Source organism: Silurus aristotelis (genome assembly GCF_946808225.1).
Source record: "Silurus aristotelis genome assembly, chromosome: 6".
Taxonomy (NCBI): domain Eukaryota; kingdom Metazoa; phylum Chordata; class Actinopteri; order Siluriformes; family Siluridae; genus Silurus; species Silurus aristotelis.
Window position 1 is genome coordinate 20,870,777 of NC_139579.1, and position 24,972 is coordinate 20,895,748.

The 24,972-nt window shown below is 36.6% G+C and overlaps 3 protein-coding genes across 5 annotated transcripts; 2 read left to right on the top strand and 1 right to left on the bottom strand.

The window, feature by feature from the left end:
- The first annotated feature begins 1,457 nt into the window (after positions 1-1,457).
- Positions 1,458-9,003, top strand: LOC310727547 (signal recognition particle subunit SRP54-like). The gene is made up of 16 exons (XM_083544131.1): positions 1,458-1,475; positions 4,213-4,315; positions 4,433-4,524; positions 4,686-4,770; positions 5,698-5,802; positions 5,943-6,009; positions 6,094-6,151; positions 6,236-6,386; positions 6,489-6,637; positions 6,729-6,829; positions 6,923-7,015; positions 7,602-7,675; positions 7,757-7,865; positions 8,318-8,488; positions 8,607-8,702; positions 8,859-9,003. The coding sequence occupies exons 2-16, from the start codon at positions 4,238-4,240 to the stop codon at positions 8,924-8,926; spliced, it is 1,497 nt and encodes a 498-aa protein (XP_083400257.1). The 5' UTR covers positions 1,458-1,475; positions 4,213-4,237; the 3' UTR covers positions 8,927-9,003.
- Positions 9,004-11,987: 2,984 nt separating this feature from the next.
- Positions 11,988-17,896, bottom strand: LOC310727553 (uncharacterized protein). Its single transcript, XM_083544138.1, has 8 exons — positions 17,669-17,896; positions 17,288-17,409; positions 17,079-17,217; positions 16,873-16,994; positions 15,970-16,080; positions 15,783-15,889; positions 15,488-15,587; positions 11,988-12,150 (listed from the first exon to the last, which is right to left on the bottom strand). Exons 1-8 carry the CDS (start codon positions 17,763-17,765, stop codon positions 12,034-12,036), a joined length of 915 nt encoding a protein of 304 aa, XP_083400264.1. The 5' UTR covers positions 17,766-17,896; the 3' UTR covers positions 11,988-12,033.
- A 443-nt stretch (positions 17,897-18,339) lies between these two features.
- srp54 (signal recognition particle 54) lies at positions 18,340-24,502 on the top strand. Of its 3 annotated transcripts, XM_083544130.1 has the most exons (18): positions 18,390-18,445; positions 18,763-18,860; positions 18,991-19,086; positions 19,197-19,299; positions 19,469-19,560; positions 19,649-19,733; positions 20,569-20,673; positions 20,813-20,879; positions 20,965-21,022; positions 21,107-21,257; positions 21,343-21,491; positions 21,583-21,683; positions 21,778-21,864; positions 22,614-22,687; positions 22,780-22,888; positions 23,191-23,361; positions 23,479-23,574; positions 23,721-24,502. In XM_083544130.1, the coding sequence occupies exons 4-18, from the start codon at positions 19,222-19,224 to the stop codon at positions 23,810-23,812; spliced, it is 1,515 nt and encodes a 504-aa protein (XP_083400256.1). In that variant the 5' UTR covers positions 18,390-18,445; positions 18,763-18,860; positions 18,991-19,086; positions 19,197-19,221; the 3' UTR covers positions 23,813-24,502. The 3 variants fall into 3 exon arrangements, with proteins under 3 accessions (XP_083400254.1, XP_083400256.1, XP_083400255.1); XM_083544128.1 differs by lacking the exon at positions 18,763-18,860 and having other exon boundaries at positions 18,340-18,445; XM_083544129.1 differs by lacking the exon at positions 18,390-18,445 and having other exon boundaries at positions 18,479-18,860.
- The last annotated feature ends 470 nt before the right edge of the window (positions 24,503-24,972 follow it).

The window sequence follows — 24,972 nt, forward strand, 5'->3', positions numbered from 1 at the left end:
TCTCGATGCTGTCCGGTGTAGTGTCCTAGACTTTCAAAAAAAAGGAGGGAAACGGAAAGTCAGAACTGTTTTATTTTAAACTCGTACGCGAGTAACAATAAGGGGAAAGTCACTACACGAAGTCTCTGAACCTGATCACAGTGAGCGCTGATTAAAAAAGCCCTAAAGGCGACACATTTCGAGAGGAAATACAGCCTTTGTTAATGACACACGCTTCCCAGTCGTACTGTGACGTTACAGCCAGCCAGCCCACACACCAGAGCACTCTCTCTATCAGCGCCTGGTTTTATCTCACTAACTACGATCAAAACGTCGTGCGCGGTAAAACCACAAATGCTCACGAACACATTTAGCAGTTATAGAATACACGATAAGTAATACTTTTCACTGGATAAAGGTGAAAGTCCGGACTTGCCCGACTCCTCCGGCGGGATGCGCGTGTTGACGACAAGTTTTGATTCCCTCTACTTCGGTAACCGACAAGGAAGCGCTATGGGCGGGGTTTAATGTTTTCTCATCTCCTATTGGTTCAATTTAATGTCACTCACATGTCCACCGCTAACAGCGAGACGCCTGGATTTGAGCTTCACCCCTTTGTGCGTTTGAACTGCTTCACTATTGTTGCGATGAGTTTTTAATCGCATTAACTTATTTAGGTGTTTCTTATATATAAATAAATAATAAAATCTGTTTAAATATTCACGTTTGTGTCATGAAATATTAAGGGATTTTTTAAAACAAAGGACATAATGAGTCTACACAATATTGCTTAAAAAAAGCATATTAGACCAATGTCAGTGATTAATAGTTTTATTAACATTTACGATAAAAAAAAAACAATCACAGAAAAGGAAAAGTAATTAATACACATTTTTTTTCCAAATGTTTCCCAAACTGTTACAACTAAGCTGGAAGCGCAAAACTGTATAGACAGTTTCTGTATGCTGTATCTTTACTAGACATCATGGCTGTAAAAAAAACACCTGTTACAGCATGACCTCACTGAAAACTGCAGACCTGAGGTCATCTGCAATACTTTGGAGTACAGTATAGCTCTCTGATTGTCAGCCAAGTAATTATCTAGATTATTTAAAACATTACACACAGAATATATATATATATATATATATATATATATATATATATATATATATATATATATATATACAAATCAGATTACACTTTTCATGTTATATATGTAACATATTTAATTACCTTGTGTATACTGGTGTAGCAGAGATATGTCGTTACAATAGATTATTTATTTGTATTTTTTTATTCATATTATTTTTGTAGTTCATGTATTTTATCTTAATACATTGCATTGCTTGTTATCGGAGCTTTTGTCTGGGAAGCGATTACGAGTTGGTAATGGTTACAGTGCACCTATTGGCTGACGTCACAATGGCAAGTGTGTCTTCCAACTTGAGCGCGAGCGGAACTCAGCCAGTTCCAGCAGCTGTTAGAGAGCAAAGGTGGGATTCCCTGCTGCACTTCAATGCCTCAAATATGAAATGTTTTCCGGTTTAAATAGTAAAATGTGGCATTATTACCAATGTTATGTTTAATAGTCAATTCAAGTTAGTTGAATACCATTTAATAAAGTTAATGAGTTTGGCTAGGAGGACATTTTTCAGTTAAAACATGGCGGTGTTCAGATACGCTGTGAAACATGTGCAAGTGGCTGAAGCTGCTGCTGCAAAGTTGTATAACAACGAGTTCAGAGTTATCTCGCATATGCATTACATGATATTTGAGTCCACTGTGAACAGTGCGGTTTCTAATCAATGACCTGGTGTAATAACGTTATGTATTGTGAGATTCACAGGCAGGCTAGGAAGCGCGCTAGCGATGCTAATACATAATTTGCTACACAGTTATGCTAATGTTCTTTTTTTTATATCCTGTATTGTTTAATATTTTGTACATGAGCACGTTGTCAAACTTGTTATCATATACACCGACCAGGCATAACATTATGATGGGCATGGGCACCCTGACTCGTCTGTGGCTCCGCAGCCTCATGCATCAGAACCTGTATTAACTTCTTCAGCAATTTGAGTTACAGTAGCTCGTCTTTTGAATCACACCACTCGGGCCAGCTTTCACTCCCAAATGCATCAATGGGCCTTGGCCGCCCATGATCCTTTCATTCACCACAGTTTCTTCCTTGGACCACTTTTGATAGATACTTACCACTGCAGACCAGGAACACTGTACAAAAGCTGTAGTTTTGCAAATGCTCTGACCTAGTGGTCTAGCCAATACGATTTGGCGCATGCCAAACTCGCTCAAATTCTTACGCTTGCCCATTTTTTCCTGCTTCTAACACATCAACATTGAGGACAAAATGTTCACTTGCTGCCTAATGTATCCCAGCCACTAAAAGGTGGCATGATAAAGAGATAGTGTTATTCACTTCACCTGTCAGTGGTTCTAATGTTATGCCTGATTGGTGTATGTATGGCATTAGTGGTTAAGTGAAATTGGAACTCAAAGGCACTTCCAGCAGCAAGATTATAGAGGAGGGCCAAGGCAGGAAGAGCGCTAACGATGCTAATACGTGTTTTGCTAAAGAGTAAAGAATTGTTTGGTGGGGAAGTGCTTATTCTTAGACAACCCACATAATAAAAATATCACAACGCAGAACAATGACCACTACACTTAGTTGATACATAAATTAATCACCTGAGTGTTTCTTTCAATTGATCAGTTTAGTACGATCCTGACAGTCTGTGCTGCTCAATATCAGAAGACATTTTACTATTAGTGTTGCAAATTTAATATCCAATCACAATATTTCTGTTTGTAAAACGCATGTACAGTGAGATACTTCAAATTAGGGAGGAGACAGTGTTGGTCTTTCAACACATTTTATATCGAGTTACATCAAAAGCACTGATCGGCCATAGCAGCTCACTTGGGGCTTTGCACCCTCCGTGGTGTTTTAAGCTGCTCTGGTCAGGAGTGCTAGCATACACAACAAGAAAGCGCACAAGTAGTTGAGTGTTTCCAAATAATCCCCGAGCAGTCTCACACTGATCTTGGGTACTGATTACAGTGTTGCTAGCTCAGAAGATCTGAAGCAAAGCAAGTCTTATACCTGTTTCCTCATAAAGTCCGTATTTTACAAACCCGATTCCAAAAAACTGGGTACAAAATTACACTGTACAAATTGTAAATAAAAAAGGAATGCAGTAATTTACAAATCTCATAAACTTATATTTTATTCCCAATAGAATATAGATAACAAATCAAATGTTGAAAGTGAAATGTCATGCCAAATATTGGCTTATTTTGGATTTAATCAGAGCTACACATTTCAAAAAAGTTGGGACAGGTAGCAATAAGAGGCCGGAAAAGTTAAATGTACATGTAAGGAACAGCTGGAGGACCAATTTGCATCTTATTAGGTCAATTGGCAACATGATTGGGTATAAAAAGAGCCTCTCAGAGTGGCACTGTCTCTCAGAAGTTAAGATGGGCAGAGAATCAACAATTCCCCCAATGCTGTGGAAAGGAGTTTCTCAGAGAAAAATTGCAAAGAGTTTAAAGTTATAATCACCTACAGTGCATAATATAATCCAAAGATTCAGAGAGTCTGGAACAATCTCGTGAACAAATGTGTGTAAGGGTCAAGGCCGGAAAACCCATAGAAAACATTTGGCGCATCATAAAGAGAAAGATGCGACAAAGAAGACTTAAGACAGTTGAGCAACTAGAAGCCTGTATTAGACAAGAATGGGACAACATTCCTATTCCTAAACTTGAGCAACTTGTCTCCTCAGTCCCCAAACGTTTGCAGACTGTTATAAAAAGAAGAGGGGACGCCACACAGTGGTAAACATGGACTTGTCCCAACTTTTTTTGAGATGTGTTGATGCCCTGGAATTTAAAATCAACTTATTTTTTCCTTAAAAATTATACATTTTCTCAGTTTAAACATTTGATATGTCATCTATTTTGTATTCTGAATAAAATATTGAAATTTGAATCTTCCACATCATTGCATTCGGTCTTCATTCACAATTTGTACAGTGTCCCAACTTTTTTGGAATCGGGTTTGTATATTAGATAATGCTCAAATGCACTTTTCCGCCTTTTTTTGGAAAGCTGTGGGGTTCTCCTTATATGTATGGAAATGAAAATATGAAGTCCATTACTAATTGCTACATATTTGTAAAATTAGGTCACTGTTTTGTCCTGTCATAGACCGCTACCTATTTAAAGTGCAAACATGGTGTTAGCAGACATGGGAAGGAAGATAACAGCGGCGTTGCGCTCCCTCAGCAATGCCACCATTATCAACGAAGAGGTACAAGAACATTTCTTTGCATTTGTATATTTGACAACACAGACCCTCTTTAACAGCACAATTTTCCCCTTAAAGATTGTTCAGGGCATTGTGATTCTCTTCTCTTCTCTTCTGCAGGTTTTAAATGCTATGCTAAAAGAGGTCTGTGCTGCCCTGTTAGAAGCTGACATGAACATCAAACTGGTGAAGCAGCTCAGAGAAAATGTCAAGTACGTACAGGTGGATTAAAAAAAAATCCATGTCGTCTCTATTTCCTGCAATGAATAAAATAAAAATAATTATATATATATATATATATATATATATATATATATATATATATATATATATATATATATATATATTCTCAATTATATTTAATCATTCTTAGGGCAACTATTGACCTTGAAAACATGCCCTCTGGGCTGAATAAGAGGCGAATGATCCAGCATGCTGTTTTCAAGGAGCTTGTTAAGGTTTGTGCTCACTTAATACACAGCATTATTTATTTAACAAAGAACACTTTAAGGTCTGTTGTAAGAAAATAGTCAGTTTTTATTTAACTTGTCATTTTTAACCTATGGATTTGTAAGAAATGTTAGGAACATGGTGCAACACGCAACAGTACAAAAGCCTACATAAAATGCAATACACACCAGTGTGAGATGAGTGCAGGACAATTCGAAATGGCTATTACCAAACAAGAGTTAATTACATCAGCACAATTATAATTTTTTAAAAATTTATTAACATAAATTTGTTAACAAAACGTATTACAAAACTTTGTGATTTGAAGAGTTTTAGTTACATTTTGAAATGTCCACAGGACAAGTATATGAAGAGTTAATTCTCTTCTTCTCTATTTTTTTATTTATTTAATAGGACAGGAAATTCTCACTGCTTTTAACCGAGAAACTGGACATTACAAATTCTCTGTGCTGTGACTCCTGTGGAGGAAACTTACTGTTACAAAGCTCTGACACTGGAGTCTCCTTTCATAAATGTTAAATAATTGCCTGCTTTTGGTTATACATTTTACTTTGTATAATAGCAAAACATTCCATATTCCTTTATTATTATTATTTGCTGCATCCTCCATACAGTAGATTCTGAAAAAGATGTTACTAAATGATAACACATTAATGCATTCTTGTGTTTTTGATCACCCATCACAGCTGTCCTGGCTGCTGTTGTAGAAAATGTATCACTTTCTGACTAATCAGAGAATTTACAAGTGTAAAGTTGAAGGTTTTGGTAATTAGTCTGGATTACTCTGTATATAGATATCTTTGCATTGAATCAACTTTTGCATGGAATTTAAAATCTTTGCAGATCAATTGCACAACTAATTATAAGGGTTTCACAAGATTAGTTTTAATGATTTAATGTTTTATTTTCTATAGCTGGTAGACCCTGGTGTAAAATCATGGACACCTACAAAAGAAAAGAACAACATCATCATGTTTGTTGGTCTTCAGGGTAGTGGAAAAACCACAACATGTACTAAGGTAAGCCACTACTGTAATGCCTGTAAATACACCTCTGTGCTTAGTTAAAAAGTAAAATGTTACTTTAGAATTTTCAAACGCCATGCAGCAAATAGCTGGTGAGTTCTTTGTAATTGTGATTCTCCACACTGTTTTGTTAGTTGGCATATTACTACCAAAGAAAAGGATGGAAAACATGCTTGATCTGTGCAGACACTTTTAGAGCAGGTAAGGTTTTACTTCTGTCATTTTGATTGTAAAGCAGAGTTGACTGGATTAAATATATATTTGTATTTTGTTTTTCTCCATAAGGTGCCTTTGATCAGCTTAAACAAAATGCAACAAAAGCCAGAATTCCCTTTTATGGAAGGTAATGTTTTCTCGACTGTTATAACAAATATTCTGACTAAGAACATGACTGTTTTACTATTTTCAAGCTTCTGTTCTTTAACAGTTACACAGAAATGGATCCAGTCATAATAGCTGCTGAGGGAGTTGAAAAATTCAAGACGGAAAACTTTGAAATAATCATTGTTGACACTAGCGGTCGACATAAGCAAGAAGATTCACTTTTTGAAGAAATGTTGCAGGTTTCGAATGCTGTGGTAAGTGTTTGATGCAGTCTGGTTGTGTAAAACAAAACACTTGTTGATAGTAACAAATCAACCAGTATTGAAATATCTTTTGTGCTCTTGTGACTTCTGCAGCAACCTGACAACATCGTGTACGTGATGGATGCATCTATTGGTCAGGCTTGTGAGGCTCAGGCTAAGGCCTTCAAAGACAAGGTAGATGTGGCGTCCGTCATTGTTACTAAGCTGGATGGCCATGCTAAAGGTGGTGGCGCTCTTAGTGCGTAAGTACATAACTGATCTTTAGGGTAAAAACATATTTTTATGCCTGTAAAATGTAAAACTTATGGTTTGTTATAAAATGTTTTCGAACAGAGTGGCTGCCACAAAGAGTCCTATCATTTTCATTGGCACAGGCGAGCACATTGATGACTTTGAGCCTTTTAAAACTCAGCCCTTCATAAGCAAACTGCTTGGTACAGTTTCCAGTTTCTCCTCATCTCCATGTTTATTTCATATTTTTTCACAAAAGTTTTTTACTTTTAATTGCGTGGCTCTTGTCTTTACAGGCATGGGAGACATTGAGGGACTTATAGATAAATTTAATGAACTCAAACTTGATGACACTGTGGAGCTACTGAAAATTGACAAACTTAAACATGGTAAGATGATGTAGCATTGAACAGATCTCTGAATAGTGCAGGTTTAACATTAGATTAGATTAGATAACATTAGTTTAAGATTAGATTAGACACCCATTTTCATCAGATCAGTCAATCGATGGTTGAAAGTATGTGGACACCTGATTGTCACACTCTTGACACATAGTTGGAAGCCCACAGCAGTACATGTAGCATTAAAATTTAACATCTCTTTAGTGGTACTGAAGGGCCCAGACATGACAATATTCAAAGTGAGGTTCATGAAGACACGGTTTGCCAAGAATTCTGGCACGGATGTGTCCTGCACAGAGCCCTAATCTCAAGCTCACTGAACACCATTAAGATAAACTGGTACACCTAACATCAGTGCCAGACCTCACTAATGCTCTTCAGTGGAGCTTATTATAACAGAAATTAAGATACTTTAATCTGAATTGTGATGTTAAAAAATTGGCCATATAGTGTATATGTATTCAAAGAGAGATACATAGTTAGATCCACCCACATTAAATCAGTCATACTATGTAGCAGATGCTGTTTGCTTGTTGGCATGTTATTTTCTAATTACTCTTCAGTCAACTTCTAGGTCAGTTCACACTCAGGGACATGTATGAGCAGTTCCAGAACATCATGAGAATGGGACCCTTTGGGCAAATCATGGTACGTCTTATAGCCATGAATACAGTGTATCATTCCTAATGTCTGAAGCTGAACAAATCAGTGTTTTGTTTTTTCATATAGGGTATGATCCCAGGCTTTGGAACAGACTTCCTGAGTAAAGACAATGAACAGAAGTCTGTGGCCAGGTTAGAGAAAATTCTGACCATAATGGACAGTATGAATGACCAAGGTATGCCTTTTTTTTTACTTTGGATGCATGGTGTTTTAGAAAATGATTTAAAAAAAAATTAATTAAAAAATATCGACCTATACCTAAACACTTATAGAAACACTGGTGGAAATCTTAGTTACAGCTTGCCACTGAAAGCTTCTTAACAAAAAATATACAAAAACATGAAAAAAAAAAAAAAAGCTAAAATATCAATGATTTGTTTTGTTTAACAAATGATGGATTTGTTCATTAGTAGGTTCAGATAATGTGGAGCATTTACTGTACGTTCACACTGAAAATGAGCAGTTGCGCATGTAGTAGAAAGTCACCTTAATCCTCAAACCTGTGATTTGAATTATAAACGGTTTTATTGTCAGAGCCTTTTATAGAACTTCTGATTAATACGATTTGAGAATTCAGTCATAAAATGGTATAAACAGTATAATTAAAAGATTGTTTACTCATTGCAGAACTTGACAACAAAGATGGTGCAAAGTTGTTCAGTAAGCAGCAAAACCGGGTTCAGAGGGTGGCACGCGGTGCAGGTGTAGCCACCAGAGACGTGCAGGAACTACTTACCCAGTACACGAAATTTGCTCAGATGGTCAAAAAAAAGGGTGGCATTAAAGGTTTATTTAAAGGTATGTTCCATATGATACACAATTTATTATGTACATACACATGATTTTGGGAGAAACTTTCTCACATTGTTATGGCAATTTTACAACTGTGCTGTATGCTGTCACATTTGTTTTACAGGAGGAGACATGTCCAAGAACGTTAACCCATCTCAGATGGCCAAACTGAACCAGCAGATGGCAAAGATGATGGATCCCAGAGTGCTGCACCACATGGGTATGCACTACTCCATAATCTGTCATCCCTAATCTGTCATTCCTTACAAAATATAAAGGTTTAAATGCCTTAAACACATTTGTCTAAAAATAAATGTATTTTTACACCAATTTGTATTGAGGCTTTTAGGTGATAGATGTTTTTGTATTGCTGCAGGTGGCATGGCTGGTCTACAGTCGATGATGAGACAGTTTCAGAAAGGGGCATCTGGCAACATGAAATGAATGATGGGATTCAACAATATTTGAACACTTTCAGCTTTAAATTAAAAATGGAAATAAACCTGATGGATTTTAAAAGAAGTGAAGAAAGATTTTTTTTTTCTGCTTTTTTTCTGCTTCTTGCTTAAGACTACGGCAATTTAATAAAACGTAAAATATATTATAAAAAAATACTTAAGTATTTATAAATCTGAGATTTTCTAAAGAAAGCATTCAGTGTTCAGACTGTTTCATGTTAATATTGGTCAGTGAGATATAAGTAGTTTTCAAACATTTAACTACATTTAAAGCTTACATCCTGTAATGCAAATCTTTTTTGTTTTGCTGAGTTTTATAAATGCAGTCTAAATTTTAACATTAACATTTACATTTTATTATAGTTTTATGATAATATGTATAATATAGTTTTAGGTTTAATCTCATTGTGTGTCTCTTTTGGGTTTTTTTAAGACAAGGAAAGGTGAAATGCTGGTAAAGGAGTCTCTGCTACTTGTGTACATTGCAAGTAATTGCTGCTGTCATTATGTATTGTTTTCCCCTTTTGTGATTAATATGTTTACTGTCAAGGTGAAAAAGAGAATAATTTATTGTCATTTAGATTAGTTTTTTTCTGGAAAATTCCCAAGAAAAACGTTGGCTTTGTATGTGAGACAAAAGAACTGTCGGCCGAGTCTGTGGCAATATTTTGTCATAATATAATACATTTATTTAGTAACATTTTTAAAAAGGGGTAATTTTTTGTTAACTACATGGCTCTCAATTTGGATTGGGCATTTTAAAAGTGGTGAGTGATAAAAATATAATAAAACCTAAATATTTCTTATTCGTTTCTATTAGAAGGAATGCTACCATGCTTCTGCTAGTTATCTCTTTTTGTCTTGTGTGTTCCTGTTTGTCAGCATGAAGCACCTCACAGCTCCTAGGTTTGATCCTGAATTTTGGTTAATCTGTGTGGAGTTTGATGTTAATATATGTATGGTGCCATGCAGTGGACTAATATCCCATCCATGGTGTATTTCTGTTAGCACCCAGTGCCCCCAGGACAGTTATAAATCATGAGCACAAAAACCCTAAAACTTTGTCTAGTACTTTAGTATGCACATGCCAGGCAGCAGGTCGTAAACAGCAATGCAGGACAGCTACTTGTGCAGGCTTGGTGTAGACAGGTGCAGCTCCACATATGGATGATCTGTCGATCCAAAGCATCCTGGTATTTTGTAGAATTTTGCATCAATGTGGTTACACTGCCTTTGAGGCCAAGATATGCAGCTTCAGGATCTCAGGTAGGGTACAGCTATAGCTATATACACTAAAGGAGGGGGTTTAACTCAATGTGTGTAGTTAGAGTCCCAGTTTACAGTGGATCTTGCTAAATAAATGCCAGAGCTACTGTACCAGTCTAATATAACTGAGGTCTTAAGTAAGACTGGAATCCAAATAACTTATTTGTATGGCAAAGGCATATAAAAATATGCACAATGGGCAATAAAGACACAAATGTACTTACTAAATTATACATTATTATTAGGTATTAAGCTATTAATTAGGTTCTGAAGCTATGGGCCAAAAGTTTTTTAAAAACTCGGCTGTAATCTGTTTTTTTACACCTGAGTCGTTTTGTTGAATCCAGATAAGAATGAAACTGTTATTGTAAGTTAAATCTAATTTGGTGGTGGGGTTTTCACACTGCCTAGTGCAGTGTTTAAAACATATGCGTAAGACAAACCTTAAATGTAAACAAACCTGCCATGTGCCAAGAAATAACAAAATTCATACAATCTCAGAGAACATAGAGCTCAACAGAAATGGTAATTGCAACCTAGTTTAATTACTTTTAGTAATTACCTTTTCAGCAAACTCAGCACACTTGCAATAGTGGTATTATTACAGTCAGTATCTGTAATGGCTCCCAAAAATGTGCAACCCTGAAGTTTCACTGCAGATCTGCTTTGAAACAACAGACTAGGAAGTATTAAAAGGACCAGCTAGAGGAAATATTGACATCAACAACAAGACTGATTGCAAAACTGATTACATCTACACAAAAACATATTTCCAGTCAGATAATAATTCCATTCAGAAGGGTGTGTTGTTTTCCTAATAACAAACCATAGATCACCAGGGACATAAAGGACCCCACCAATCTGTCACTTCTGCCAGGTTAAGAGGCAGTCTGGGGAGCTGAATCTTGGAAAAACTGCAGGACCAGAAGAAATTAGTCCAAGGGTACTGAAAGCCTGAGCTAATCATCTGTGTGGAATCCTCCAGCACCTTTTTAACCAAAGCCATCAACAAATTACCAGAAATGTAAAAAAACAAAAAACAAAACATCGAGCCTGGTTCCTGTACTAATGAAGACAACTTCCTCAAACCTAAAAAAATACAGATCTAAACCCCTTACATAACATGTCACAAAGGTCCTGGAGAGACTAATGCTGCTTCATCTTAGGCCTCAGGTCAGCGTTTTTATTGGTCCTTTGCACTTTGTATGGGATCTGTTGCAAAAGGCCTACTCCCATCTTTACAACATTACAGTGAAAATAACTTGTACAACTTGTAAAAAATGTATAGTACACATTACACCCTCACAGTACCTGTACACACCATATCGGTTTCCTTTATACTTATATACTTTTTATACTGTATATCTATATACTTATTTATTTATACTTATATACTTAATTCTGTTATCTTTCATCAGAAGAATACTTGCTTTCCTATCCCAATCTGCTTGATTAAGAAGACATAAATGTATGGGTTTTTTTTTTGTCTGTTAATTCTTTGATTCATTAATCCATTCTTTCACACCTAGTGCAATTTACTATAGTCAATCATAGCAGATTTTTCGGAAGTGAGAATAGAAATCACCAAAACTGGAGGAAACCCAGCCTTAAAAAGTACATGCACAGAAACTTAACCATAATTTAGGACCAAAGTTCATGGGATATTATAAACAATATTATTAAGCACAGATCTAGGGTTAGGGCTGTTTAAACTGATTTCAATACATATAAATCTACAATGAATAGTCCCTGGTAAAAAAAAGATCCATTCATTAAACATATACTCCTACAAGATATTTTATTTAGTGGATCGTCTTTAAGTTTAGGTCAAAGTACTCTGTAAAGATGTATTTGCTTAAGGGAATCCAGGTCTGTGTCATTTTGTAGAAAAGCATTGTAATCAACCGGTACTTCCTGCAACCAGTGGCCAATTGCAGGTATTTCCTAAAACATAAAAGAAAAATGTCAGAACTTTATTTTAATAGGATTCAGTCGGTCAATATTAGTGCATTTATAATTCACTGTTAAACATGTATTGCTATAAAATGCAGTGCAAATTACAAACAAAAGCTTATAAAATCCTTTACAAATTTTTGTTGTGCTGTAGGTTGGTTAGTTCATAGTACAATAAATATAAACAATATTTTATCTTGTATTTACTGAACTGTAGCTCACATAAAAAAGGTTACATTTCCAGAAGTTTTTAGATAGAAAACTGACAAGTGCAGATAAATATGCACATATAATACAGCAAATAAATATAAAGGATATGTCAGTGTAAAAATGTGCAGAAGCTGTAGACCGAACATATTAAGAATCAGTGGCAGGGCTTGCATTTCACACCTAAGCCTTCTGTAGTGTCCTATCTAAATTAGTCCACCTCTTATCATCGTCATTATGGCACCACAGCTATTGACATCATCAATACTATACTGAAACGCAGTATAACAGAGCACTTCATCACAGTCAGGTGTTTCATGCAGTAAAAAACAAAAGCAAGAATCGCAATTAACACAAACAACAAGTCTCCTTTCACTGCAGCCACAGCTGTGCCACCCGCATACATCAACTCTAGCAGAAGCATCAATATTAACCCCATAAAATTACCCAAGGTTTTTGTGTATTTTTGTGCATTTTTTTTCAGTCAGACTTTCTGACTGGGAGACCTCACTCAGTCCAGATCGGGAACAGCATCTCCAGCACCACCACACTGAGCACTGTGCCCCCCTCTGCTGTTCATTTTGCAGACTCACGATTGTGTAGCAATGCACAGCTCAAACCACATTTTCAAGTTCTCAGATGAGACCATCATGGTGGGTCTCATCAAGAGGAGGTGCAACAGCTAACAGCCTGGTGTAGAACTAACAACCTGTCTCTGAACGTTGACTAAACCAAATAGATAGTTGTTCACATTAGGAGAGCACAGAGCAGGCATTCTCCACTGATCATCGACGGATAGTTGGCAGAGATCTTCAAAAGCACCAAATTCCTTGGTGTTCATCTGGTGGAGAATTTCACCTGATCAATCAACACCAGCTCCATCACTAGGAAAGCCCAGCAGCGTCTCTACTTCCTGAGAAGGCTGAGGAAAGCCCTTCTCCCTCCCACCATCCTGACCACATTCTACAGAGGGACCACTGAGAGCATCCTGAGCAACTGCATCACTTCCTGGTTTGGGAACTGCACTGTCTCGGATAGCAAGACAATACAGAGGATAGTAAGGACAGCTGGGAAGATCATCGGAGTCTCTCTTCCCTCTATCACAGACATTTACACCACATGTTGCATCCAAAATGCCAACAGCATTGTGGAGGACCCCACACACCCCTCGCACACACTTTTCACTCTCCTACCATCAGGGAAGCGGTTACAAAGCATTCAGGCCTCTCATCCAGACTATGCAACAGTTTTCCTCACGACATCAGGCTCTGCAACACACAGAACTGAACTGAAACTCACACTTACACACTCACTCACAGTGTCCTCAACTTTCATACAACAATAAGGACACATAATAATCCGTAGCCTTCTCTTCCTGTCACCCCTCTTTTCTCTCTCTCTCTCTCTCTCTCTCTCTCTCTCTCTCTCTCTCTCTCTCTCTCTCTGTCGAGTTAAACATGCCCTTGAGGTTCCAGTGACCACTATTCCTGTCCCTCTTCCCTCCTCGAATCTTCCTACTTCATCCTTGCCTGCCTCTGTATAGTGTTCTTTTAGTGTTCTCCGTAAATGGAAGAAATTTGGAACCACCAGGACTCTTCCTAGAGCGAAGCAGCCTGGCCAAACTGAGTGATTGGGGCAGAAGGGCCTCAGTCAGGGAGGTGACAAAGAACCTGGTGGTCACTCTGAAAGAGCTCCAGCATTACTCTGTGGAGAGAGGAGAGCCTTTCAGAAAAACAACTATCTCTGCAGCACTCTACCAATCAGGCCTGTATGTTAGATTGCCAGATGGAAGCCACTCCTTAGTAAATGGCACATGACATCCCATCTGGAGTTTGTCAAAAGACACCTGAAGGACTCTCAGACCATGAGAAACAAAAGGTTGAACTCTTTGGCCTGAATGCCAAGCATCATGTCTGGAGAAAACCAGGCACTGCTCAGGCACCTGGCCAATACCATCACTATAGTGAAGCATTGTCCATCACTGCTGAAGAGTATGCATGCTGACCATCCAATTAAAGAATGTAAAAATTCTGATGCTATTGTATGCCTGCTAGATGGCCTCAGACTAGCCAACTTGAACTCTGGTTAAAGCAACATGTACATTATGCTATATGCAACCCGCAGTGCTGATTGTGAAGGCTCATCCATCCATCCATCCATCCACATCCATCCATCCATCCATCCATCCATCCATCTATCTATCTAGATAGATAGAGATAAAGATAAAGATAGAGATATAAATGGGTGTAACGGTACACACATTTGTACCAAAATGTTTTGGTACAGGCCTTTCGGTTCGGTACACACGTGTACTGAATGCAATACTTTTTATGTGCGGAACATAGTTAAAATCTGAGTTCCCTCGTAGATGTATAGAGAAGCGGACCGCAAGTTTGCTTAGTCTCTGCCTCGCACTTTGAAATCCCTTTTTAAATTTTTTTGTAAACTTTAAAACATACACAATAATGCCAGGGGTATAAAAAAGAAATTGAGGGAGTAAATGAATTAAGGATGGAGGAAATTAAGACATTTGTTCAAGTATGCTAAAATAAGTAAAACAGTTAAGTAAATCATATCTTTAGAAAATTAAATAATAAATGTAAAACACACACATCTGTATTACCCAAATGGGTCTAACAAATGTAAATTATTTAATTTCCATTTAAATGTATTTAATAAATTTAATTAATTACTCAATTGAATCAATATAATAAAAAAAGTGCATTGCATTAATTTGATTTAATTATTATCAAATATTATTTTATAATTTATCCAAGCAGGCATGTTATTTAAAATTGTTTAAAAACATGTTTACTGTTCAAATGTTGATTACAAATTTTATAAAAATAAAAACTGCGTTAATAAAAAATGACCAGCAATTTTTTGTTTTGTATTTCTTCCCCCTAACCGTACAAAAATTGAACTGAACTGCGACCTAAAAACCGAGGTACATACCGAACTGTGAAATTTGTGTAGAGTTACACCCCTAATATATAAATAAATGAGCAAGTATGTGTAAGCACAATATATGTAGAGAAATATAGGATATATAATTGTAAAATATGAGATTTGTATATTGAGAATGTTGACAATAAATATTGCAAGGTGCCTTGTAGCTCACGTTTGTTTCTTGCAATGAGATGAGAGCGTCTTGAATACTCGGAACAGTAACCAACAGCGCACCTTTCTTTAAGAAGTTTTGGCTAATGAACTGCCACGCTCTGCAGAAAAGAAAAACACATTTATTTTTATTTTATTTTTTATTTATAAAGGTTCACCTAGTGTTGAATGTTTTACTGCAATTATGCTGCCATCTAGATTATTATGCAAATGGTTTGTTTATTTAATTTCTGTACAGTATTTGTTACATCATCATAAACAAGCCTACACAGAGCTTTAACACCAGAGAAACTTACCTGACTTGGTCTTTGGGTTCCATAAAGTACTCAAACACATTGTTAATTATTAGCACATCTGCATTTTGTAATAGCATTGACTGAGAGCATATATTGTCATGAATCACCTGTGAAAAAACACAAATAATATTCAGGACATATCAAGTGTATTACTTAATTACAGTACAGTTTTTGTTTGTTTTGTTACCTTAATTCTGTCACTAAAGCCATACTTCTCCACAGTCATCGTCTGAAGCTTGACAAACTCTTCACATATTTCTACTCCAACAAGCTGTGCTGCTGCACTGTAGAGGTAGCCCTACTGAGGAAACAGTTATTGCTTATGAACTTATGTAGAAATGTATCATTTATCAAAAACCAGAGATGGCATAATTATAGTTATGTAACTGAATAAAATATGATTGGGGCACTGTGTGTTGTGTGTGTATTTATAATCTAAGTCCCATCCATCAGAAAAAAACAGATAGTTGCCTTTTGATAAAGGCTCAAACATCTGATGGTTAAAAGTGACATATACACAGATGCAAGATGCTTTGCTGTTTTTTACAATAAAAAAAACTCATGCACCTCATTCACAGCAACCTTTTTAATCAAGCCTTTTTTTTATATCCATGTTCAAATATTCAGACTAAGTGCTCCATCCCCAAATTCCTAACAAGCTGGGATACACAGAAAAATCTTTTTTCTACTGTGCTTGAACGTATATATGTGACGGATAATGGTTTCTTTTTAAAATTTCATTAAATTACAGCTTTGTGTGACTGAAAACACCTGCACAGGAGCCAAAATGACTGCTGAGTGAAGTCGGCGATCCGATTGTATACATGATTTATTTATTCGTTTACTCGCTTGGCAGTCACTAAAGTGACTTACAAATATATTGAGACTGGATATATTCTAAACAAATCGCTGAGTAGTCAAAAGTTAAGGGCCTAATAAAGGCACAGTCTCTCAGACAGTTCTGGGACTGAAATTCATATTAATTGCTAACAACTAAGCAAGTGTGATCTAATGTCTCTAAGCAACAATTCAATATAAGATTGTGAAACTCAGGATAAATGTAATTCCATTATTTCCAAAATTATGTTACCCCATAGAGCACTGCGCCAAGCCTGGATCCCACATCCACTACCAGCTTTCCTGCTAAGTCTGGGAGAACATGCAGAAACAGGAACTGGAGCTCCGAGATTGAGAAGGAATGTGAGATAAACTCTGTAGGACATTGCAATGCATTACAGCATTTAGTAATTTGCATAAAATCAAAACAGAAAAACATCCTGTCCAGCTTCAAATTACCCATAGGAGCTGTTCGATGTGATCCACAAGTGAGACAGAAGTTGCGACTCATCTTGCCTTCTTCACAGAGACTGTCTACAGTTTCCTCGTCATATAAAAAAGCATCCACATGCACAGTAGGTTTGGGGTTCTGCTGAGTCTGCAGAGAAAAGTGGATTTAATAGGTGCCAAGTATGAGACTAAACAAATGCAACAAGAGAAATGCAAACCTTCTGAATGGCCATGGTCTCTGAAGGAAACACAGCCTCCAGGGGAACACAAGACCTCAGGTCATCTGCAATACTTTGGAGTATAGCTCTCTGATTGTCAACCAAGTAATTATCAAGGTCATCTGAAAGATTACATAGAGAATATAAAGAAAGATAAAAAAAAAAAAACGGGCTTTAAACCTCTCAAACACATGCAACTTCAAAGTGATGATGAATGTAAAAAAAAAAACAATTTTCTAGCAAATCTGGTGATATAAATAACAAATGTTAACATAAAGAAATATAAATCAGATAACTTAACACTCGGATAAGCATTTTTCATGTCATGTAGGACGCATATTTCATTAGCATATATACTTATTTGAAACACAAATGAATGACCTGAATGCTTCATCCAGCTGATCAGTTTAGTAAGATCCTGACAGTCTGTTTTGCTCAGTATCTGTAAAATATTACTCTTGGCGTCGCTGAAATTCATTTTCAATCACTATGTTTTCTAGGCAGCAATGTGAGGACCGCATGTACAGTGAGATACTTCAAATCAGGGAGGAGACAGTGTAGGGTTTAGTTTTAAGGTGCATCCAGGCTTCTCATTTGACTTTGCTATCGCGGTACGTGTGAACAGTGAATGTGCATGTAGCAACATAAAATATCATAAAACGAACTGTATGGTTAGAATTGATATAGAAAATGGTGGTTAATATTAAACTAGGGGGAAAATCTGTCTTTATATTAGGGCCACCTTAAAATGTGTGTGTGTGTGTGTGTGTGTGTTGATGTCATCATCACAACATGATTCCGTGGCTTTAACAAGGAAACATTTTCTAAATAATTAAATCAATCAACAACAAAAAAAGAAAACAAACAAAGAAATTAAATATACACATATATTTAGAATATCGTGCATAAAATTTTATTATTAGGTAACTAGTCATGCGCGTTACTAAAACAGCCTAAGAATATATACTGGCGTTTTATTTGCTGACCCTGGATCAGTTTTAACGCCACCGATTCTCGTGTGCGTCCTCAAAGCCCGATCCCAGATCAGAGAAAAAAATATCAACTTCCGGTAGGTGACCCGGAAGTAGAAAGGGTTTTATGGGATTTTTTGGGGTTAGATGACGTTTACCTGCTTTCTGTGAAACAGCTGTATTAAAGGTAAGAAGAATCAAGACGAAATTATTGTCTTGAATGCAATTTCTACGTCAGTCGTGGCATTGATTTAGGATATTATCTATAAGCGATTGTATTAGTTGTATGGTGTCGGATTGTGTTTTTGTAGATCGCGGTAAGAAGAAAAAAAAATCTCATCACGTCTGTTTAGCGGTGGGTTGTTGCTTGGGGGTTTGTTAAGTGATTAGGAAATTAAATAAAACTTCGGATTTGCGATACATTTGCACCACTTTCAACATGGTTGATATCCAGTAACGGCTAAAGTATAGCAGCTCACGTGGGGCGTTGTGTGGCGTTTTTAGCTGCTCTGGTCAGGAGTGCTAGCATACACAACAAGTCAGCGCACAAGTAGGTGTTGAATGTTTCCGAAGAATCCCTGAGCAGTCTCACACTGATCTCGGTTACTGATTACAGTGTTGCTAGCTCAGCAGATCTGAAGCAAAGCAACTCATACTTGTTTCCTCTCATACAGGTTGTAGTTATATTAGATAATGCTCGAAAATAAGATGACATTCTATTTTTAACGACAGATCGAAAATCAGCACTTTTCCGTCTTCTTGACCGGGGTCCCTGGGAACCTGTGGGGGATCCCCCACCTTACTGAAGAGCTCCTGTTCTCATAACACGTGTGGACATGAAAAAATGAATTTCATTAATAATTACTACATATTCATAAAGTTAGGTCTAACCACTGAAACAGATCATGTGATTAATACGCACTTTTGTCCTGTCATAGGCCGCTACCTATTTAAAGTGCAAACATGGTGTTAGCAGACTTGGGGAGAAAAATAACAGCGGCGCTGCGCTCCCTCAGCAATGCCACCATTATCAACGAAGAGGTAACACACACACACACACACACACGGCCATGTTTCTACACACGTAACATTTTCAGCTTCAGAATTTTTTAAGAAACCTACACAGACACTCTTTACCATCACAGTTTTCCCCTTAAAGATTGTTCAGGGCATTCTTCTCCTTCTCCTCTCCTTCTCTTCTCTTCTGCAGGTTTTAAATGCTATGCTAAAAGAGGTCTGTGCTGCCCTGTTAGAAGCTGACGTGAACATCAAACTGGTGAAGCAGCTCAGAGAAAATGTCAAGTACGTACAGGTGTTTTCTCCCCCACTCATGTCGTGTCTATTTTTTGCAATGAGGAAGCTATATTCAATTATATTTAATCATTCTTAGGGCAGCCATTGACCTCGAGGAAATGGCCTCTGGGCTGAATAAGAGGCGAATGATCCAGCATGCTGTTTTCAAGGAGCTTGTTAAGGTTTGTTCTCACTTAATACACTTTAAGTAGTAAAGAAACATACACTTTAAGGTGTGCTGTTGTAGGAAGATAGACAAATGAAAGTTGTTTTTAAATAGTTGATCCTCTTGGTAAGATACATTGGTAAGAAATGTTTCTCCAGGACCATGGTGCAGCACGTAACAGTATGTAGGCCTACATACAATGCAATACCCAGTAGAGACAGTAGAGGAGTACAGTAGGAAGATAGATACACAGAACAATGAAGACACACAGGGTGGTGTGATTCAAAAGGTCTATTACCACCGCAAAGTTAATTATATCAGCATGTCCTTACATATATTATTTTTCTTTTATACAGCCGCAGATTGCAAAGACTCCTTCCATAAATGTTACAGAAATCACCACCATGTCAAATATTATATGTTTATCTTTGTATTTTTATCATTTTTATTTGTATAGCGCTTTTACAATGAACATTGTCTCAAAGCAGCTTTACACAGATAATGTGATGATAAAAATAAATAAGATGTTTGTCCCTGATGAGTGAGCCGGTGGCAACTGTGGCAAGGAAAACCCCCCAATACCTTCTGAATAATTTGTAACTAAATGATAAATTAATGTAATCATATCATTTAAATCTCATCCAGTGCTGCTGTCATTGTTGCTGTTGTAGAAAATTGATCACCACTTTCTGACCAATCGGATTTGAGAATTTTAAGATTTTGGTAACTAAAATCAGGATTACTCTGTGTATAGAAGTCTTTGAATTGAGTCAACATTTGCAGTGCAGTACTTTTAATTGCAAGTACAAATGTACAGAATCAAAAACCTTAAACCTTTACATTTTCTATAGCTGGTAGACCCTGGTGTAAAATCATGGACACCTACAAAAGGAAAGAACAACATCATCATGTTTGTTGGTCTTCAGGGTAGTGGAAAAACCACAACATGTACTAAGGTAAGCCACTACTGTAATGCCTGTAAATACACCTCTGTGCTTAGTTAAAAAGTAAAAGTTACTTTAGAATTTTCAAACGCCATGCAGCAAATAGCTGGTGAGTTCTTTGTAATGGTGATTCTCCACACTGTTTTGTTAGTTGGCATATTACTACCAAAGAAAAGGATGGAAAACATGCTTGATCTGTGCAGACACTTTTAGAGCAGGTAAGGTTTTACTTCTGTCATTTTGATTGTAAAGCAGAGTTGACTGTGGATTAAATATATATTTGTATTTTTTTTTCTCCATAAGGTGCCTTTGATCAGCTTAAACAAAATGCAACAAAAGCCAGAATTCCCTTTTATGGAAGGTAATGTTTTCTCGACTGTTATAACAAATATTCTGACTAAGAACATGACTGTTTTACTATTTTCAAGCTTCTGTTCCTCAACAGTTACACAGAAATGGATCCAGTCATAATAGCTGCTGAGGGAGTTGAAAAATTCAAGACGGAAAACTTTGAAATAATCATTGTTGACACTAGCGGTCGACATAAGCAAGAAGATTCACTGTTTGAAGAAATGTTGCAGGTTTCGAATGCTGTGGTAAGTGTTTGATGCAGTCTGGTTGTGTAAAACAAAACACTTGTTGGTAGTAACAAATCAACCAGTATTGAAATATCTTCTGCAGCAACCCGACAACATCGTGTACGTGATGGATGCATCTATTGGTCAGGCTTGTGAGGCTCAGGCTAAGGCCTTCAAAGACAAGGTAGATGTGGCGTCCGTCATTGTTACTAAGCTGGATGGCCATGCTAAAGGTGGTGGCGCTCTTAGTGCGTAAGTACATAACTGATCTTTAGGGTAAAAACATATTTTTATGCCTGTAAAATGTAAAACTTATGGTTTGTTATAAAATGTTTTCGAACAGAGTGGCTGCCACAAAGAGTCCTATCATTTTCATTGGCACAGGCGAGCACATTGATGACTTTGAGCCTTTTAAAACTCAGCCCTTCATAAGCAAACTGCTTGGTACGGTTTCCAGTTCCTCCTCATCTCCATGTTTATTTCATATTTTTTCACAAAAGTTTTTTTATTTTAAATTGCTTGGCTCTTGTCTTTACAGGCATGGGAGACATTGAGGGACTTATCGATAAAGTGAATGAACTCAAACTTGATGACAATGAGGAGCTAATTGACAAACTTAAACATGGTAAGATACAAGTTTTGTGATGAATAATATGAAACTAGGTCCCGTGTGCAGAATAGCAAATCGCTCTTGTTAAGGGCATCTGCAAAGCTTTGTGATTGTAATTGTATACTGGATGCAGTCACAGTCAGGCTGAGATTAGTAGGATCGGTGTAATGATTGGTCTGAAATGTAGCCTTGGGCTGGTGCTTTATTGAGCAGATGTGTGTATGTATGTATATGTGTGAGTGCAGGTTTAACATTAGACTGAACAGCCATTCTCATTTGGGGAGTTGATCTATAACTGAAATTATGTGGACACCTGATTGTAGCAATAGTTTTGGAGAGGAACCACATACAAGCGTGACAAAGTAGGAAGCGCACAATTGTTTAGGAGGTCTTTGTATGCTGTAGCATTACAAGTAAAAATCCCTTCAGTGGTACTAAAGGGCCCAGACATGAACATCCCCAAAGTGTGTCCATGGGGATGTCCATTGCCAGGCTTGCCCTAACCTGAACACCATTGAGAAAAATTGGCACATTGTACATCAAGGGGTGAACGTTATAACAGCAAACAAGATAGCTGAATATAAATTTCAAATAGGTGTGATAGTCAAGTTTGGCCATATAGTGTATATGTTTTCAGAGAGAGAGACATGGTAAATCAATCCTCCTGCATTAAAACAGATGTTTTATCCACATAGATGCTTCTATAAAGCAGATGCTGTTTTTTTGTTGCCATGTTAGTTTTTTAATTACTGTTCAATCAACAGGTCAGTTCACACTTAGGGACATGTATGAGCAGTTCCAGAACATCATGAAAATGGGACCCTTCGGGCAAATCATGGTACGGTGAATACATACTGTTATTCATAAATATTATGAATCATTCTTAGTATCTGATGCTTAATGAATCACTGGTTTTTGTTTTTTAAATAGGGTATGATCCCAGGGTTTGGAACAGACTTTATGAGTAAAGGAAATGAACAGGAGTCTATGGCCAGGTTAAAGAAACTCATGACCATAATGGACAGTATGAATGACCAAGGTATTATGTTTTTTTTTATTTTTATATATATATATATAAACTTTATAAGATAATTGAATGAAGAATAGTATAATAATTCAAATCAGGCACTGACACTTTGGGCATTGTGAATTATTTTTTTTTTTTCTGGATACTTCACTGTAAATTCACACTGAAAAGGCACCTTAATCTAAACCTTTCATTTGAAGTACAAACGGTTTTATTGTCAGAGCCTTTTATAGAAGTTCTGATTAATACGATTTGAGAATTCAGTCATAAAATGGTATAAACAGTATTATTAAAAGATTGTTTACTCATTGCAGAACTTGACAACAAAGATGGTGCAAAGTTGTTCAGTAAGCAGCAAAACCGGGTTCAGAGGGTGGCACGGGGTGCAGGTGTAGCCACCAGAGACGTGCAGGAACTACTTACCCAGTACACGAAATTTGCTCAGATGGTCAAGAAAATGGGTGGCATTAAAGGTTTATTTAAAGGTATGTTCCATATGATGCACATTTTCTTATGTACATACACATGATCTGGGAGAAACTTTCTCACATTGTTATGGGCATTTTGCAACTGTGCTGTATGCTGTCACATTTTTTTTACAGGAGGAGATATGTCCAAGAACGTTAACCCATCTCAGATGGCCAAACTGAACCAGCAGATGGCAAAGATGATGGATCCCAGAGTGCTGCACCACATGGGTATGCACTACTCCATATTATATTAAATATAAATATTTAAATGCCTTGAACACATTTGTCTAAAAAGAAATGTTTTTTATTCATATTTAAACCAATTAGTTATTGTGTTGAGGCTTTTAGGTGGTAATGTTTTTGTATTGCTGTAGGTGGCATGGCTGGTCTACAGTCGATGATGAGACAGTTTCAGCAAGGCGCGGCTGGCAACATGAAAGGAATGATGGGATTCAACAATATGTGAACACATTCAGCCTTTAATAAAAAGAATGGAAACCATCCTGATGGATTTTAAATAAGTGAAGAAGGATTTTTTTTTTTGCTTAAGATAATAGTGATTTATTAAACCATGTAAAATATTCAGAGACTTGAGTATTTATAAAATCAGAAAATTTCTGGAGAAAGCTTTTAGTGATCAGTTTCACTTTAAAGTTTGGTTAGTGAGATATAAGTAGTTTTAAAACATTTAACTACATTTGAAGCCAACATCCTGTAATACAGATATTTTTTTCTCTGCTGAGTTGTATGAATGCGGTCTAAATTAAAATTAACGTTAACTAGTATGTGTTTTTTTTTTTTTTTTTTTTTTTTATAAAGACTGCAAGGAAAGGAGGAATGTTTGTAAAGGAGTCAGCTCTGGCTACTTGTGTACAACATGATCTTTTTAAAATTGTTGCTAGTAATTGCTGCTGTCATTTTGTGAGAATCACTTCAAGGAAGACAAATTTCATGCTCTCCCCCCCCCCCCCCTCTTTTGTGATTAAGATGTTTACAGTTGGGGTAAAACATTTAAAAGATCTTGTCAGTCATTTTTTTTCCCCCTGGAATTGCCCAAGAAGAACTTTTGGCTTTGTATGTGAGACAAAAGAACTGTATTGTCAGATGAGTCTATGGCAATATTTTTGTCATAATATAATAAATTTATATAGCAACATTTTAATAGAGAGTATTTTTTTGTTAACTGTTTTGGTATTGTCTTCTGTAAAGGACATTTTAAAAATGGTGTCTGATAAAATATAAAGATCCTCAGTTCATTTTAATTCAAAGGAATGTTGCTGTGCCTCAACTGCTAGATTTTTTTATTTTCTTCATTGATTCTGTTTGATGGTTGTTCTTGTTACCACCTCACAGTTTCTGGGTTTTACCTTAAACACTGGTTATATTCTCTATGTGGTGTTCTTGTAGTGTCCCTGTAGGTTTTTTGTATCTTTTTTAGGGAATTTTCTCCTAACTCCTAAACACATAGTAGTGGGTGGGTTAGCTCCCCAAAATTGCCCCTAAAAATGAATATATGTATCTGTAATAAGTATATAAAAAAACCCAGAACGATTTAAGGTCTTTCTTATTAGAAGGAATGCTACCATGCCTTTGTTCCTATGTTTTTTTTTTCTTTTATTTTTTGTC

What these genes read in the sequence shown, in the direction of transcription:
- LOC310727553 (XM_083544138.1), bottom strand. Translation starts at nt 17,765, where the DNA reads ATGAATTTCAGCGACGCCAAGAGTAATATTTTACAGATACTGAGCAAA. An exon ending in ACATCGAACAGCTCCTATGG is followed by an intron (nt 16,995 to 17,078) that starts GTAATTTGAAGC and finishes AATGTCCTACAG; the next exon opens with AGTTTATCTCACATTCCTTC. An exon ending in TTGGCGCAGTGCTCTATGGG is followed by an intron (nt 16,081 to 16,872) that starts GTAACATAATTT and finishes TTTCCTCAGTAG; the next exon opens with GGCTACCTCTACAGTGCAGC.
- LOC310727547 (XM_083544131.1), top strand. Translation starts at nt 4,238, where the DNA reads ATGGTGTTAGCAGACATGGGAAGGAAGATAACAGCGGCGTTGCGCTCC. An exon ending in AAACCACAACATGTACTAAG is followed by an intron (nt 5,803 to 5,942) that starts GTAAGCCACTAC and finishes CTGTTTTGTTAG; the next exon opens with TTGGCATATTACTACCAAAG. An exon ending in CATTAAAGGTTTATTTAAAG is followed by an intron (nt 8,489 to 8,606) that starts GTATGTTCCATA and finishes TTTGTTTTACAG; the next exon opens with GAGGAGACATGTCCAAGAAC.
- srp54 (XM_083544128.1), top strand. Translation starts at nt 19,222, where the DNA reads ATGGTGTTAGCAGACTTGGGGAGAAAAATAACAGCGGCGCTGCGCTCC. An exon ending in CCACCATTATCAACGAAGAG is followed by an intron (nt 19,300 to 19,468) that starts GTAACACACACA and finishes TCTCTTCTGCAG; the next exon opens with GTTTTAAATGCTATGCTAAA. An exon ending in CTTCATAAGCAAACTGCTTG is followed by an intron (nt 21,684 to 21,777) that starts GTACGGTTTCCA and finishes TTGTCTTTACAG; the next exon opens with GCATGGGAGACATTGAGGGA.